The 18300-nt window shown below is 38.0% G+C and overlaps 1 protein-coding gene and 2 non-coding genes across 3 annotated transcripts in view; all 3 read right to left on the bottom strand.

Annotated features, from left to right (window-relative positions):
* Positions 1–17844, bottom strand: part of Eif3a (eukaryotic translation initiation factor 3 subunit A) — a 29606-nt gene extending 11762 nt beyond the window's left edge. The window contains exons 1-14 of the mRNA XM_085694180.2: positions 17649–17844; positions 11192–11382; positions 10905–11041; positions 10257–10420; positions 8997–9200; positions 7514–7718; positions 5923–6094; positions 4742–4846; positions 4278–4376; positions 2630–2746; positions 2255–2440; positions 1393–1740; positions 1040–1144; positions 577–690 (exon numbers count right to left, since the gene is read on the bottom strand). Of these exons, the coding sequence (XP_085550306.1) occupies positions 577–690; positions 1040–1144; positions 1393–1740; positions 2255–2440; positions 2630–2746; positions 4278–4376; positions 4742–4846; positions 5923–6094; positions 7514–7718; positions 8997–9200; positions 10257–10420; positions 10905–11041; positions 11192–11382; positions 17649–17697 (2196 nt within the window). The 5' untranslated portion in view covers positions 17698–17844. The remainder of the gene's footprint in view (positions 1–576; positions 691–1039; positions 1145–1392; positions 1741–2254; positions 2441–2629; positions 2747–4277; positions 4377–4741; positions 4847–5922; positions 6095–7513; positions 7719–8996; positions 9201–10256; positions 10421–10904; positions 11042–11191; positions 11383–17648) is intronic.
* LOC125393817 (small nucleolar RNA SNORA19) lies at positions 3091–3222 on the bottom strand. Its single transcript, XR_007229970.3, has one exon. It is a non-coding gene; the product is annotated as a small nucleolar RNA SNORA19 (small nucleolar RNA).
* LOC125393818 (small nucleolar RNA SNORA19) lies at positions 4507–4634 on the bottom strand. The gene has a single exon (XR_007229971.1). It is a non-coding gene; the product is annotated as a small nucleolar RNA SNORA19 (small nucleolar RNA).
* Positions 17845–18300: the final 456 nt, after the last annotated feature.

The raw sequence follows: 18300 nt of genomic DNA, 5'->3' as shown, positions 1-18300 counted from the left end.
AAACTGACAAACTGGTCCTTCCCCACTGTATCTTGTAACAATAGTATCCCAGTAGACCCCCAAAATAGAAGGCAGGGACAAGAGTCCTAGGACATTAGTGAGGGAAGTTTTGAGCAAAACTATTTAATTATACTGGAAGTTAAGGCAAACTGTCAGATTTTCTTCTCAGCCCAACGAAAATACAGAAGGCTCCAGACTGTCCCAAGTGCCACTTGACTTTCAGCATTTTCTACTTCTACTTAGTCTGAACACTTGAGAATTGTCAAAAAAAAAAAAATCCAATTTATCCATTATAAAACAGGAAGAACACAAGGCCTATAAATCTCCAGGTACTAGACTGACTACAGGTGCCACAGGGCCCCGTAGGGATGCCCTTCTCTCGTGTGCATGCACACAAGGCTATGACTTACAATTTCATATTAAATCTTTATTGTGAATATTTATCCTTCTAAACTATTAGTAGTAAGCAATTGTTAAAAGCGCGATTTTTAGCAAAAGAATTTAAAAGCTGTTTCATGGGCAGACTTATAACTTAGTTTATATAGTATATAATACCACAATGAAATGAAAGCTTACTCTTTCTTCTTCTTGTTGTTCCCACAGGTCCATATCTTTAACTCTTTGCTCCTCATAAGCACTCTTTATCAAAGGAATTTCTTCTAAACGCTTAGCTCTTTCAAAATAGTCAATCTGTACGGTATGAAAACAAAAGCAATTTTACAAAGTAAGTTTGTTTTTATGATTTTAGAGACAAGGTTTCACTATGTAGCCCCAACTGTTCTAGAACCAGGCTAGCCTCAAATTCAGAGATTCACCTGCCTCTGCCTCTCAGGTGCAAGGATTAATGGCATGTACCACCACCGCTACCCATCAAAATAACTCTACTTAACTCATATGAAAAGATTAACAATCCAATTAGGCAGGAGGATCATTTAGAAGACAATTTGGAGAACTTTTATTAAAACTTTAAAAAAAATTAAAAAAAAACACCCAAAACAAAACAAAACCCTCAAGGAAAAAAATCCACCCTTTCTTTTACCTTCTTTTCTTGATTCTTCAGGCGTTCCTGAAGTTCCTTCTTTTCTTTCTCCAGCTGTTCAACCTGTTTGGCCATGATAAAATCTGGGTCCAGTTCTTCAAGGTCCTGATGGCAACACAAAGGCAGAATGGTCACCACAACATTTTAGTTTATATTTATTTGAGGCAGAAACATTTTAGCTTATATGTTGAGATACAATTTCTCTCTATAGCCCTGCTGTCCTAGAATTCCAGCCTGCCTAGTCCACCTGCCCCTGCCAACTCCTGGCTACAAATTTTAAAGATAAATTTCAATTATAGGGGAAAATTGCCTGGAGGTCCCAAGTGCTAATGAGTGACTGATGTGCTACCTACTTCAATGTCGATGTCTTTGAATGCTTTTGCACCCAGTTCTGTCTTCTTGATCTGCTCTAACCGCTCCCGAACAGTCTTCTTTTTGATTTGCTCATGTTCCTGAAGAATTCGTTCCTTTTCTCGCTCCTTTGCCTCTTGGCGCAGCCTCTCTTCTTCAGCCTTCCGTACTTTCTGGAGCTCCGCTTCCCTCTGCTCCAGTTCTTCTTTCTCACGCTGGATATTCAAACTCTCAAGACGCTCTTTCCTTTCCTCAATTGTCTGTCGACGAGCCAGAATCCGCTGATGCTCTTTTCGTGAATTTTTAAGGTATGCAGTAACTGCCAACTGATGCTGTTCTTCTTTCTCTTGCTTCAAAAACAAATACATTTTTAAAAGTGATTATAGCTATGATCTAGTATTAGACAGTAGTAGTAAAAATACGTGTAAAATATCAGCTTTCCACAAATATGTGTATTTAGTAAGATAATGTTCTAGTATCCAAGTACTATGGCACTACAGTTATTCATTCTCTAACTAGCAATGACACAAGCTAAAACACTATTTGCCAGTCTATTATTGTTCTCAGCACCAAATTTATTATGTCAAGTCAAGAATACTGACAGAGATCACCAACAATCATTTAGCAAGAACACAATCACCTCAACAGCTAGGCCAAGGCTTTTGTATATGCAGTCTGCTGTTTTGTATAATAACACATCCATCACCAATTGAAAGGCAGTTCAACAACTTGTCTTGACAAAAGCATCTCAACCACCAGTGAAATCATAAAATCTCTTCCAGAGATTTCATCTCAAACCACATTGTGAAAGACATACAAGTACATCAAAACTTTTATAGCTCATATCCCCCTCAAAACACATACCAGAATGTGAGCAGGCTTGATGACTTCGAGTGCTTTTGCGAGCACTGAGGACATGGCTGTGAGCTGATTTCTTATTTGTTCTGATGGCATACTTTGCAGATGAGGGCCAATTGGGGCATCTTCTCGAGTTGCATAATTCAAGTCTGATCCAAAACTCAGAGTCCGAGAAGTATGATCAATACGAACCTTTGAAAATTAAATTAGCAGTAACCAAACCTAAACTTACAACTGCATTTGAGAAGAAAATTATCACCCCAAGTTAATAGAAAGAAAAGCAATGAGAATTTGCTAATTAGGCTTAAAAGGTTACTATTGTATCAAAAACAGTTTCAAAGACCTTCTAACCAGCCACCAGTGCCTCCTTATAGCACATACCTGCAGGTCGCAGTGCCTGGCTGCATCTACTATGGCCCGTTCCAGTTGGAAAGCATCAACAAAAGGAACCAGAGAGGTCAAACGAGAAAACTCAATGCTCTGATAAATCTGAGCCACCTGCACCAAAAAAAAAAAAAAAAAACCACAGGTTAATAATGGCTACTATATAGTCACACTTTTTATGTGCAATTTCATGGTAGCTAGAGGAAGCAAAAATTATGACCACTGTCCAGAAAAGGTTAAAAAAAAAAAAAAAAAAACAAAAAACTGAAGTTCATGCAACTCAGCACAGCAGTAGACTATGGGAAATGGAGTTTTCCAAGGCTCCAAATCATATGCTGTACATATTATACATAACCATCTTCTGAATTCCCAGTTTCATAAATCAAAACCCATTAAATGGCCACATATTTGTAGATAAAGGCCTACTACTTACCTAATATAAATACTTTGGGTTTTTTTTTTGTCTGAAGGAGACTGGCAGCATTACTATATACAGTTACTCTGCTAATTAACCTTCAAGTATTTGTATAGCACATAAGAAATGACACTGCTCACATATTCAAAAGAAAGCAGGTCAATGAAATGTGCAAACACATCATAATATTCCCTCACCAAATGAAAATAAAGTACAAAGAACTTACACCACTAATAAACTGCAACATTCAACCATAGTTATGACACTGAATTAATATGACAAAAGAACACCAATAGTCAGTGTAAGCAAAAAAGGAAAGACTACCCATCTATTACTGGTAAGATGCTCTGTTAATATAGTCTTCTCAGGAGCTGCTGAAGATTTAATTACATAAATTGTGTGACTAACTCTACATATGCTACAGGAGTCTCACTCACATGCAAAGGTATATGCATATTAAGTTATGCTCTAACACTTTCTAATGGGAAAACCCTAAGGGAGTTCCAGTGGCAAGAAATAGATGGTTTTGTTATTATTATCTGAGTAAGTAGAACTTTCAGACTATGAAAAACAATGGTAGGTAATTTTTAAAGGAATATGGGTGCCCTATATTAGCAAGGAAAACTCAGGGTAGGTTCAATGATGCACACCTTTAATCTCAACACTTGGAAGGCAGAAGCAGGCCAATCTCTGTTATTTCAAGGCCAGCTTGGTCTATATAATGAGTTCCAAGATAGCCAGAGCAAACAGCAAGACTCTATGGAGGGTAGGGCAGAAGAGGTCAACTATAATCCAACACCTAAGGAAAACTCAGTAGTATTTGGCAAATAAAGAGAAGGGAAGAAGAACAGATGAGTCACTGACTCTTTTAAAATTACAAATACAGAAATTGAGCAGGAGTGGAAATTGGGATGGCTTTCACTTAATTAATTCTAAACTTTTTTCAGTTTTATCTTCAAAATAAAGAATAAAAGGGCTACAGAGGAGAGGAGAGCTTTCCAGAGTCAGTTAGTCTAGCTATTTGTCAGGTTCAGATTCAGTGACAATCTCAAAATACAAGATAAAGAGTAACAGATAACAGAGGAAAGACAGGCAATGTCCACCTCTGGCCTTCACATACTTGTGTGCACATATACAAAGCAAGTGTGTACATACAAATACTTGCAATAGTGATACAGAGTCAAGGACAGAAATTTTACTTTCTCCATAAAGCTTTTGCTTGCATTTTACCTGTTGCAGAAGGCGGAGTATGGTATTGTTCTGCAGTTGTGGTACATATTGTTGCAATTCTGGTTCCTTTTCAGGTTGTTCCCTAACCCAATTTAATACCTATAAAATCAATTAAATTGAGAAAAAAATATAGTTCATACACAAATAGTTCAGATTCTTTCAACTTCTTATATAAATACAAATAGTATATAATATAAAGATACAAAAATCATTAAACAACACTATCAATACTTGTCTGAAGGTGACTGACAACAGTGGCAGAAATAGTCATGTTGCTAATTTACCTCCAAAATTTGTTTAGCACATCAGAAATATCTTTTCTCTTGATATGAAGAAAAAAGACAATAAAATGTGCATTTTTCAACACATAGGGGAGCATTTCTTTCTTAGACAAAATACAATGCTCAAATGCAGTAATACCAACCATGTGGTAAAGACAAAAAACTGCCCAGGCCAAGGCTTACCTTTGTGACTCTCTCACAAAGTTTTAGTGGGTTGAATTCTACCTCCAGCCAGTTGTAAAGGTCTTTTACTTCTGGGACAACATATTGTAGCACATTGAATCTGACCTATAGTAAGAAAAGCAAAACGTTTAACCGCTAAAGGAAATTTTCTAGCAGAGATTTTGGACTACAAATGAAAATAGAAAATTAACTGACCTCAGTTCTTTATCAATTTACCAAATATAATCCAATCCAAACCATTACTTAATTACCCCATATTGTTTCTACCCATAATTAACAACCCAAAAAAAAACACTTGAAAAGAGAATAAAATATTAGGTAACATACAATATTTACAAAGGCTGGACAGCACAAATCACATAGCCAAAAAGGCAAAATAACAGAGCTTATTTTGGGAGGGGTGTAAGTTCAAAACAGAGCTTCTCTGTGGAGCTATGGCTGTCCTAGAACTTGCTCTGTAAACCAGAGATGGCCTCAAACTCAGGGATTGGCCTGCTAATGCCTTTCTCATGTACTGGAATAAAGGAGTGTGCCACCACTGTCCCACAACAAATTATTCTTATACACAAAGTGTCACAAAAATTAGTGGAGCGACTATTGTGTACAGGGTCAAATTCGGAAAACTCAGCGTCCATTAACAGAACAGTATCGTGTTCATTTAACAGTGCTGGTCCCTTGTATCATCAGGTTCCACATACACACTCAATCAAATTTAGATAATATTCAAGAAAAAAATTACATCTGTCTTAAATGTTTTCTCCTTATCATCTAAACAACATAACTATTGTACAACGTGATATAATTAAGTATTCTAAGTAATTTGGAGATTATATTCCAATCTTACATGAAGTTATGTATGGATTATATGCAAATACAACCACACCCTATTTCAGTGTACCAGTAGTTTTGATGTCCACTGAGATCTGAAACAATGATATGAACCAGTATCATGCACACACTTTCAGGTGTAACTGAAAATATACTTTATTCATCACATACCCTGAACCACTGTTTTAATAAGTCTCCTCAAATGAACAAGATATCCACCCATTTCATCAGTGGGTCCTTGTCCAGACATCAGAAGTCTGACAATGAATCTGAATTCCCAGTATTTAATCATGAATTAAAACTTACCACAAAGTTTTCTCTCCACAGCGATAAATGCTTATATTTATACTAACCATATCATTAATAAGGCCGATTCGTGTGGGTGGGGCTTGAAGACCCAGCAGTGTTGCAAGGCGTCGCTGCTTCTCAACTATAATACCATCCATATCCAAAAGTCGAGCAATGTCAGTTCGCTCAGGAGTAATAGGTATAGAAAGAGTTGCCAAAAGGACTCTAGTTGACATTCTGTGTAATAAAGTTTTATTTGAGATTATAAATATGCTTTTTTAATTATTTATTATTCCAGCATAGTACAGTATTAGAAAACTGAACCTTGAAGAAATGAATTCTTGTAAACTAAATCTCTTCAAAATGAATGTGGCCCAAAAGCAGTAAAGACAAACTTCCTTACCAAAATTAAAGGTAGCTTTATAAACTAAGAAAAAAATGACAGGGAAAGAAAACTTTACTTTTTACTTTCCTGAAACACAAGAAAGTCTGCACTTTAGAATGCTAAGCACATAGGTGCTCAGGAGTCTTAATAACACGCACAGGAGTAAATAGCCTGATGCTGCTAACCAATATTATAGCATTCATAAGAACAATAAATTAACTCCTTTAAGGAAAACCATTTGATTGATTTTGTATTCTTCTACAAAACTAAAAAAACCAGACACATATAAGCAAAGTTTACTAATACAAGGAAAAAAGGTGACATGTGACTTATCTAGTTTGTGCAGTACAATGGGTTCAATTCCTAGCTTAACAAGAGAAAAAAGAAAACAGAGCAACTGAAAGAAACAAGCTATGTGATAAGGTTTGTTGTGGATTTTCCTTTTTTCCTAATTAAGCTAGTTTAGTTTGGTCCATGTGTCACCACATTCGACCTATACTATAATTCCCTTTTTAATAGTCGACAAGTTGCACACACTTTTATCTTTGAAATGTGTTCTCATGATTATCTCCCAAATAATCTCCATTTTATGATTCACATGTTAAGAAACACGATTTTTTTAACCCATATTTTTACCACAGTACAAAAGAAATAGAAACTTTTATCTTTCCCCAGGCTAGTGATGCAAGGTGTAATATTCTTGAAAAAGCAGCAGCAGTAATGATACACACAGCTCCTAGTGAGCCATGCAATTTTAAGAGTGAGCAGACCCTCTCACTCCCCAGCATACACTGTTGACTTGAACTTACAATAGGTTTACCAGGATATAACCTAACATAAGTCAAGTGCTTTATGCTACAGTTACTATTTTATAATCAAGGAAGAAGAAATGAACTTGATGGAGTTACCTAATTATATAACTTGTGCTAAGAAGAGAATCTACCAATATATGGATAAAAGGTTCACATGTTAGCATTACCTCTGCGTATATACGATTTTCTCAATTGGGTTTCCAGTGACAGGTTTTCTGGGTTCACGAGAATAGTCTCCCAAGAGAACAATGTCTCAAGAGATACTTGGTAGTCACAATTAGAGATTGCTCCTGGCCCCTAAGGAGCAGAGTCTAGGGATACTGCTACACATCCTATCAAGTACTCACAATGCACCACAACAGTATTAGCCAATCCAAAACTAAAAGCTAAAATACCATGGTTTAGACCACACTGCCACGTAAAAGTTTAATTTCATTACCACCCAACTACAATTCTTACCTTTGCATCTCATCTTGGGTAAGATTCTTTCTCATTTCTCTTGACAGATGATAAAGACGATGAAGTGTAGACGCATGAAACAGAGCATTTCCAGATTTCCAAAATACTGTTGAGACTTTGTTATAGTAATTTGCCATCAACTGAGGCTTAGGTGGTTTTTTAGACAAGGAAAATAGCCCATGAATATCTTCCACAGCTTTAAAGGCTTCCTAAAACGTACAAAGTAATCACTTTATCACTTCGTTTAAAAAGGATTGAATACCAATCACTTTCTTGAAATTAAAACTTACTATAAATAAAAATAAAATGCCTAACATGGTTTTTATTTCTGTCTCGTAAATCTGAGAAATTTTTATAATTATAAAAATGCTATCTTTTAAATTTCTGCCGTTTTGGTTTTTTTCCAAGACAGGGATTCTCTGTGCAGTCTTAGCTGTCCCAGAATATTTTTCCTAATATAATAATGTTTGCTTGCCCTCTACACATAGTAATTTAAGACAGGTGTCCCTATAAAAAAGGAAAAATACAATGGGCAAAAGCAGAAAATTAAATCACATTTTTACTTTTAACTTTTAGTTAAAGCATTTTAACTAAAAACTGCTGATATTTTAGTTAATCCTTTGTAACTTTATGTTAAATAAATATGCAAGTCTTCAAGTTATAAAGCAACAAATTGATGTGACTATAAACTAAGGGGAAAAGGTCCAGGAAACCTTTCATCACCAATGCCATCTCTAAAATGCAGTATATACCATGCATGGTACTAAAGCAGTACTTCTCCAAACAGAGAAAACGATATGTCATTTTAAATTCTAATCAACAAATGCTCATAAAGTACAATAAAGTTAAAATGTATTATCAGATTAACACAAAATTATGAAGAAACTGTTATTCAATACTGTTTGTAGAAGCTAGAGATGTAATCAGTGGTGTTGCACATGCTTACCATTTGAAAGTCTATGAGTTTTAACTACTGACACCAGGAGGAGGTTGGGAGATTTAGCTCATTAAAGTGCTGGCCTACCAAGTCAAGACAAGGCTCTGGGTTTGGTACCTATCATAGAAGAGCATGCACATATAAACAGGAACTAATTCCTGGCACTAAAACCAAACAAAATGAGGGCAGGAAACAACAGCAGAAGCAGCAACAGCAACAAAAATACCTACATCTTTTAATATTTTTCTCCATATTTCTTTCATCAGACTACCCAGCTCAGAGTAGTACCAATCACAGACCAATTATAGAACCACATTTTGAGCAGCAGTCATGATGCAGGGTTTTGTTTTCTCATAGAATGAAAAGATTTCATGGTTTAGTCCAGATTTTGCAAGTGATTAAAAGCTGACCTCTGAACTTCCTGTACAGAACTCTTCCTACTGTCAGACAACCTTAAATTCTCACATTACCCACTGAAATTAACCAGTACTGAGTAAATGCCAATACTCAAGGTGGAAAGGGACTGGAACAAAGCTGACAGTTAACTTGCCTGCCATAGTTCCATGCTGATAGCACTGTCCAACTGAACAAGTCTGGTTTCCAAATGCATGGACTGGCTCTCTGGATTATTAAGATTGATTGCTGTGCTTTGGTTATGGTGGCGCTGAATCTGAGATAAGTGCATTCGCAAGTTGTCACAGAGCTTGCGGAACTCAGCCTTCCGAGTGTACTGGAGGCAGAATTTGAAAGCTGTAAGCATAATTGTCAAACAAGAATTAGATATTTTTGTCAACTTTAGTATCTGAGTAAGTTTAATACACCATATATTAAGATCAACTTTAGCAAGATTAACTAAGCTCACCATTAGTCTTAACTCCCTCATGAACCTATACCACCACTCTGAATCCTGAGCAAAATAAAAGACATGGTCATAAATCCTGGCCCAAGATATGGTTCCAGAAATCTACGAATAGGAAATGAATAGAATTTGAATTTAGGAAAAGTCTCAGAAGCTGGAGAAATGGCTCAACATCTGGTTACTCCAGAGGACTCAAGTTCAGACTCCCTAAACCCACATGGCAATTTATGGCCATCTGTAACTCCCAATTCTTGGGAATCCAGTGCCCTCTTCTGGACTCTGTAGGCACCAGGCATGTATGTCTATATCACAGACAGTCAAAACACCCATACACAAAAAATAATAAATTAATTCAATATAAACAAACCCAGGGATCACCTTCAAAAAACTAAGCACAAAAGTTGCTAGGCTGAAATACAATGAACTTACATATCTAATGTACATAAATTCAACATGCTTTTGTACTAATGACAACTATGTAATGAGGATTCACCTAACCTAATTTCAAATACAGAAACAGAAGAGCATATGAACTACTGTTCCATCAAAATGCACATCTATGCAATATCAGAGTACTTTCTGGGACATCTTTGCTCTTAAAATATTTCGCTGAGTGGGGGTGGCACAGAAGTCAGGGAGTTGGCAGTAGGAGGATAATCAAGAATGGAGAATAGTAACATATGAAAATATACAAAATAAAGCCTATTGCTCAGTGTGCTTAACTTTAAAAAAGCAGGAGGGGGCTTCAAAAGTCAGTAGAGCAATTCTTAAACCTGTAAGACAAATCTCTTCTTCAGCTATTTATGCAATAAAGATCAATTTCATTTCACCAAGGCTAAAATTAGTTGTTTTAAAAAACTATAGAGAACGGGATGTTAATATACAAAAATCTATTCTAAAGCCAACTTTTCAAATCAGTTTATTAACATTTCACGTTGTCATTTTACCTTGCTGGGCGATATCATGGTAAAGGCGCTCAACTCTAGAATTGTTTCGAAGTAGGTCCAAACACTGCCTGTATGATTCCCACAGGAACTTGACCCAAGGAGTCAACAGCAATCTGTCAGTACGATCTTGAGTGTCTTCCCCGCTTACTGCACTTAAGAGAACACTACAAAAAAAGTGCATTGAAAACTATTTTAAGTAATTTCCTATTTTATTGTGATCTGAAAGTCCAAACCAACAATGACATTCTTCCCACAATCTCATATATGTTGAGATGTCCCTGAATTCTCAGTCTGTATTACAGCTGTTTAAATTTTATTGCATGTTCTATCCTAAGGTGTAAATTTTAAATATTACTTACATGGCTGGTGAAGTATACATTTTAAGCTTCTAAGCAGTTTTTTCTGATAACCACCTACCTTCAGGTAGGGGAATGATAGTGGCCCATGAAAAAGACAAACACTGTGCTGGGCAGTGGTGGCACACACCTTTAATCACAGCACTTAGGAGGCAGAGACAAGCGAATTTCTGTAAGTTTGAGGCCAGCCTGATCCAGAGTACATTCCAGGACAGTCAGGTGTCTCAAAAACAAACAAATAAACCATCGTGCCAATTATCAAAATACTTACTAAGGCATTAAACTCACATACCTCTCAGGAGTCTGAATATTATCCAGATCTTCTATATCTAACACCATTTGTTGGGACTCTTCTTTAGCAGCTTCTGTTTTTTCCTCTGCTAATTTCAAGTATGCCCTAACAACATCTTCTAAAGATTTAATGTTTACCTACAGGAAGAAGGAAAATGAATTAATTTTTCTCCAATGAACTAAAAGAATGTTTAAAAAGCAAACTGAGATAGAAAACTTAATTTGAAAGGTAAATTACTCTAAAAGTTACTAAAAGTCTTTAAAAATACAAAAAACTGAGCTCAGTACCTGTTGACAGATGTTCTTATATTGATATAAACCTTCCTTAGCCAAGTGGCTCTTACGAAGATCCACACACAGTTCCAAGTATTTCAACATAATTGGCTCGTGTATCTTTTGCCATGTTCTGTGTTTCTTACTTTTCATAACATCATAAAGAACATCCAAGGCAGGTTGCTTTTTGCCAACTTCAAGAAATTCTGGAAAAGAAAATGAGAATTAAAATTAGCTATACATGCTATATAAAAATCTAAATGACAGACCAAGGAAATAGCTCAATAGCCCTTGCTGCCAACCCTGACCCTCTTGAGTTTTATCTTTAGAATCCACATGGTGGCAGGAAAACCCACTCCTGTCCCCTTAACTTGCACAAATAAATGTAAAGAAAAAACTTTTTAAATCTAAATCTTGCCCCTTTACTGATTTAATGTTCTAACTTACTCCTAATATTTTTTTACATGTTTGGCTTCTAATAACAATCCCATAATCATCCAACATATAATGATGAAAAATTAGTATTATCTCAACATATAGTGTCCATATAGAGCTCAGTGATTTTAAAATTCCAGAAACTGAAGTCATGGTTGGGGGGCATATCTCCCCCAGTAACTGAAAGTGTAATTATGACCTTCATCACATTTCTATGGATGACTTCACTTCTGATAGATTTTATGAAGTAGAAAAACAGATTATTTTTACTACATTTAAATGAGTTTATTCTCAAGGAAATCAAGTAGTCTTGAAACTGGATACTAAGTATTCAAACGTTGTCAGTTGGTATCTCTAATCTAATATAGGTCTGAGCCTTTCCACACAAATTTTGCAATCATCTACAAAATAGCTTGCTAAGATTTTGATTGGTATTAAACTGAAGTTATAGATGTGAGTTTGAAACGTGACAATCCAAATGGGTCGCATACACACACCAAAAAAAGACAAGAAAGGAATTCATGGGTCTGGAGAAGATTGGCTCAGCAGTTAAGAGAATGTCCTGTTATTACACAGATCTAAATCCCAACACCCCCATCAGACAGCACACAACTGCTTGTAATTTTCTGCTCCAGGGGATACACAATGCCTTCTTCTGGCTCTCCCAGAATTTTAGACACACAGACAGACAGACAGAGAGACACAAATAAACCTTTTCTTTTTTTGAGGGGAAGGTTCAACACACAGTGGCCCAGCTCAAAAATAAACCTTAAAAAAGAAAAAGGAGATGCTGAGCTTAATGACACACGCCTTTAATTCCAGCACCTAGCAGACAGATGCATGTGGATCTCGGAGTTCCAGAATAGCTACACAGAGAAACCCTATCTCGAAAAAGAAAAACAACAGCAACAACAGAAAGAAAAAAATGAGAGGGACGAGGGAGGCAGGCAAATCTGTAAGTTGGAGGCTGGCCTGGTCTACTTAGTGAGTTTCAGGGCTACAAAGTAAGATCTTACATCCTATACAAAATAACAAAAAAAAATTAACTTCATTTACTGGCTCCTTAGTGATAACTCTGTGCTATCTTTGAATGAGTCTGTGAAACTTAAAACTTTTATAAATCTAAATTAGTGTTAGTTTTAAAAATTATAGGGCAAAGTAATGACTTTATTGAGCTTGATGGCACTGTGTAGTAGCATTTCCAAATCCAGCTGCTGCCTTAAAATTTTACGCAGCACCTTTTCAAATTCAGCCAATAGAAGTGGCTTAAAGTAAAAATGTGTATTTTTTGCCCTTTTCCCCCTTCATACAAATAATAGAAAATAGTTAATCTAGTCAACTGGTTAGGTTCATTTTAAAATTTAGTAATTAAGCCAGGAGTGATGGCTTATACACGTAATTCTAGCATTTAGGAGGCTGAAAACACACACACACACAAACACAAACACACACACACACACACACACACAAATGCTGAATTTTGAAACACAAAAATTCAGAAACACAAATAGATTCCACTGCACATTTTTATTTGAAGGAGTTAAAACATTGGTTTTACTAATCTCCATTTTTTAAACTGTTTATTTTCCTCCTAAAGAGCTTAATGACCCCTTAGATTTGGGGTCAGGGATGGTGGCCCACACCTTTAACCCCAGCAGGGAGGCTGGGGCAGGTGGACCTCTGTGAGCTTGAGGCCAGACTGGTTGGTCTACATAGTGAAAAAAAAAAAAAAACCCTGTCTCCACCACCCCCTAAACATAATCTTGAGCAAACAATTCTTTTTTCAAATCCTGAATTAATCTGAATCTGGGATGTGGTCTACATAGTAAAACCCTGTCTCTACCACCCCCTAAGGAAACAAACAAATAAAATACTTGAGCAAACAATTTCTTTTCTGAATTAATCTGAATTTGGGATGTTCTGCCTTAAAGCAAAATTGTTAGATGCCCTGGGTTCAATCCTCAGTACCATTTTTTTTTAATGGACAAAATTGAGGCTAGAGAGGTTAGAACACTTGCTGCTCTTTTCCAGAACACCCAAGTTCTGTTCTCAGGATCTGTAACTCCTATTCCACGGAATCTGATACCCTGTCCTCTGAACTCCACCAACACCAGACACACAGGTGCACATACATACACTCATGCACACAGAAAGCCAATAAAAGTTACTTATTTGGGAGCTTACTAGATCTACAGGTTTAATGACTAAGATTTCCGGAATGGTGCTTCCCAGTTCTTCCAATGAAACAATACTCCTGCGGCTCTTGAACATACTAAGTTTAGACCTGAACAAATCATGCAACAAATCAAAAACCAAGCACCTTTACAGAATATTCTTAGCCCTCTTATTTATTTTTCCTTCCAGTGCTGAGACCCACACCTAGCGCCTCACCTCCAGTATGCCAGGCAAACAACCTTAGCACCACCCCATACAGTATTAAATAGTATTCACAGCAAACAAATATAAACTCAACATTATGTGGAAACAACCATCTTCATTTCAGTTACACACTGTTGCCTCAAAATTTTACCAAATGAAACAAGTTAGTACAGTTAGATACTATATTAGAACCAAAAATCTTTCTGTTTTAAGCACTATCCTCTTCCTGAAGTGTGTCTAAGGTTGTTTCCCATGCTTTTAGGTGTTTTTCAAAGCTATTTAACTGAAAGTCCTTATCAGAAAAAAAACACCTTAATTAGTGAATTAATTTAGCCATAACAGCAGGGCTTAAGAGATGGCTCAGCGATTTAGAACACTGGCTACTTTTCAAAGACCTGGGTTCTATGCCCAGCACCTTCATGGAAGGTGCACATCACCTCTACCAACACTCTTTCTGACACCCTCTTCTGACTTCGAATAGGGTACTACTTGCACATAGTGCATAGACATACATGCAGGCAAAACACATATGCACAAAAAATGAGATAAAATAAAAAGAAAATTGTAACAGCAACATTAAAATGGCATCATACCCATATACTCAACCCCTAATTGTGCACTAATGATTTAAATTTTCAAGCTATTATTCAATGTTTGCAATATGAAATACAAATAAAGTTAAAGTTGAAGAGTGAACTCATGATAAAATACAACACATTGGAAATGTAAGAATAATCCACTTTCCCAATATATATATTTTAAATGGGACTGGGGCTTCTTTACTTTAAAAAAAATACTAATTTTTAATTATTTTATGTGTATGAGTGTTTTGCTTGCATGTGCCCCACAAGCATGTCTTTGTCTGTCAGAAGAGTATAGATCCCCTTCAACTGGAGTTACAGTTGGTTGTTAGAGTGGTTTCTTAATGTCATGTTTAGAAGTTTGATGTGGTAGAACCAAATCTGTATCATTAGCACTGAAGGAGATTAAAGCAACAGGATCAAGTCTGACGACAACCTGGGGCTACCTAATAAGACTCTGGCGCTACCTAATAAGACTCTGGCGCTAAAACAAAAACCCTACAAAAATAAATCTTTAATGATAAGTCTGGTTCAAAACTCATCCTTTATAACTCTGAAAGTCTCAAATAACTAAAGGAAGCACACTTAAATGAACACTTTACTGAGTGTGATAGAGCACGCCCTTTAATTAACCCCAGCACTCAGTAGGTGGATTCATAAGAGACCCTGTCTCAAAACACAAAATTATCGTACAGATACCTGCACTGCCCCCCAAATAATAAGAAAAATAAGGGAGGGGATGAATATTTTTAAACAAAACAATGAAATTGGAACAAACTCTTCATGATGATTCATGGTTGTGAGATTTAGCTCCTAGATAAAGGGTTAGGAAGGCTTGTGAAGCTAGGATTTCAACACTTAAAATGATTCCATGACTAAAATTCTAGAAACTGAAATCCAGAATTATATGTATTAATAGAATAAGTGTAGAATCACTAGCATTCTGTTTATTTTTAGGACACGATTGAAACCATGAAAAGGTTCACATCAATGCTTCATTTTTCACTATTCTGTGCAACAGATTAAGTATCTAAATTATGTTACTACTCAATTGTGGGGTTTCAATAACAACTTCATCTCAAGACAGGAGTTGTAGGGTTTGTGTGTGTAAAGTGAAAAGGCTTTGACATTTTTCCCTCAGAAATGACTGCTTAGTGTTACCAGAAGGGCTATTTCATTGAATATATATATATATATATAGATGCTACAGATAAAACATTAAGTATTAAGACTTCTAAAATGTGAAAAGCCCTTTCATTACTCTACTTAATGTCCTATAAACAGAGATAAGTGTGTTAGACAATCTGCTCCTGTCAAGTCTCTTGGAAGCTAAGGCATCACTACTTGCTACTTCAGATACTAATGGGGCTGCAACAAGAAGTCAATACAGGCCTTTAGAAAGATACATCAATAGAATCCACGTTACCCACACAGTACTTTACTGCTACTTTCCCCAACTTGCTCATCATTAATCAAGTCTACTTCAACTGAGAAACAGTGAAAACAAATATAGAACACATTATGTAACCTTCCTACTTTAAAAGTTATTGAACTATTAAGTTCACATGACGATTCCAAACAGGAAAAAACAAGGTCAGCATGTTACTATGTATGTATGTAGGCCAAAGACTATAATGCTTTAAGTAGACAACTATGGGGGAAAACGCCCGCTGGTGAAATGTTACAACTAAACATGTATACAACAGCTATAACTAGTAAGTTCACCCAATGCCATTTTCTACAGCACAATGTAATTCTAAGTTTCAGAACATCAAAAGTCCTAACTTAGCTACACTTCTGATTTCAATGTAGATTAGTGTTAGTATTAGGTTAGCTATCAGCAACTTGCAGTTTTAGTAAATTCTACTACAATTCCAGGGTGCATAATTACTCTATTCCAGATTGCTCCCTAACCACAAAAAAAAAAACACATCTCAGCAGTATGTAACCAACACATCTTTATTCCTGACAGACATTCAGTCAGTATTACTGTTACAAAAGAACAGTATTCCTTTGTAAGTACTGATTCAAATGGCCTTTTCACAAAATAAGACTTGCACTTATAGCAAAATTGCCAAACATAAATCCTCAACATACATGGTTTACCTGTTTGAATTGGGAGTTACAAAGGGAGACGGCTACAGAATTATTAGGGGTTTTTTTTAAAGGCAATTTTTAAAGATCAGGGATGTGCACACGACTTTTCCACCTCACAATGTCAAACTGAAGAGATCAGGACAAGTCTTTCCTGCAAGGGCCAGAGCTTAAACACACATATGTTAAGAGAAATAGCAGACGGTGGGGCTGCGGTGGAGGAAGGAAAAAAGAAAAGAAAAAAAATCTGATCAGGTTATCAAGAGACCTTGGTTTTAGTTTCCTGACGATCCCAAGTGACCTTGGGGAAACAACTCTAGGGACTTGTCGGGGAGAACCATTTTTAAATCCCTAAAGAATATTAACTTTTCGTGGTTCAGAATAGGCTTTCGAACTGGCCCTAATCAATATGGGGTGAGGGGGAGCACAGGAAACAAGTTAATGGATGAGAGGCCTGAAGTGCAAAAGCGACTGTGTAAGGGAAGTGGACCCTGACCCAGCAGGCCTCGGCGTGGGACTTGGGGCCAGACGTGCCTGAGAGGCAGGGTGGAGGTAAACTAGCCGGGCTCCCGGCCCCGGCGGGAGGTGGAGCCGAGGTTCTCGCGTGCATTGTCCCCGGGAGGGAGCCATGTTTCCTCCTCCCCGGCACTCCCAGATGGCGGTAGGGAGCGCGGGGCTTCCCAAGCAGCCCGCGAGTCTGAAAAGCCGGAGAGAGGCTGATCGAGGGGAAGGCTCGCCAGGCCGGAGAGACCCGCAACGCAAGCATCAGGCGGCAGCCAGGGAAGACAAGTCGGGGTGACGGTTCCTGATCCGCGCTTTCCGCCGCGGCCCGTTTGAGCGGGAGGCCGTGCCGAGACACGGTCGGGGTGGAGGCGGCCGTGATCACCGGTCTCCAGAGCCCGGGCCGCGGGAATTGGGCCGGGGCCCTCGACTTCCCAAGCCTCAGGCCGGCCGTGTGCGGCGCGACCTGCTGCCTTACTCACCGTTGGCGCGCTTGAGGGCATTTTCCGGCCTCTGAAAATAGGCCGGCATCTTGGCGGTAGGCTCAGTTCACCCGGCGTCGGCGAACTCCCTAGTGGCCCGGACCGGGAGAGGAGGCGGAGGGGAACTAGCGCGAGCTTCCACGCGCCTCGCCAGCAGTCGCCCGCGCCCAGCCGGCCAGAGACGGAAAGGAAGGAGCCACGTGATTCCCTTGCGGCGGCACCGCCGCCGCCCGAGCCCCGGATGTAGGGGGCGGACCTCTGCGCATGCTCCGACTTTCGCCACGCGCAGGCGCGCTTGTCTGTGGAGCTCGGGCTGACGTGGCGGCGGGTACCGGGTGGCGCGAACAGTTGTGTACCCCTTGGAGCGCGGGAGGGAAGGACCTTGGAGACATTTTCCTCCCGACAGCGGTGCTCCAACGAACGTGGGCTGGGAAAGGGGAATTTGCTGTCAGATCTGCGATGAGAAAAGGCAGTGTCTACACAATCATTTCCAAAGCGAATGGCGCGTGGGCAGACCGCGTTAGGTTAAGGTCACATTGACTACTCAGGCTCCTCGCTTGTCTGTCAAGAAAGGCTGAAAAAGAATTTTGTTTGTTTTTTGTTTTTCGAGACAGACAAATTTTGTTTGTTTTTTGTTTTTGTTTTGTTTTTT

The sequence above is a fragment of the Myodes glareolus genome, chromosome 7, assembly GCF_982192425.1.
Source record: "Myodes glareolus chromosome 7, mMyoGla1.1, whole genome shotgun sequence".
Lineage (NCBI taxonomy): Eukaryota > Metazoa > Chordata > Mammalia > Rodentia > Cricetidae > Myodes > Myodes glareolus.
The sequence above is the reverse complement of the archived record's forward strand: the minus strand, read 5'-3'. Positions and strand labels throughout refer to the sequence as shown.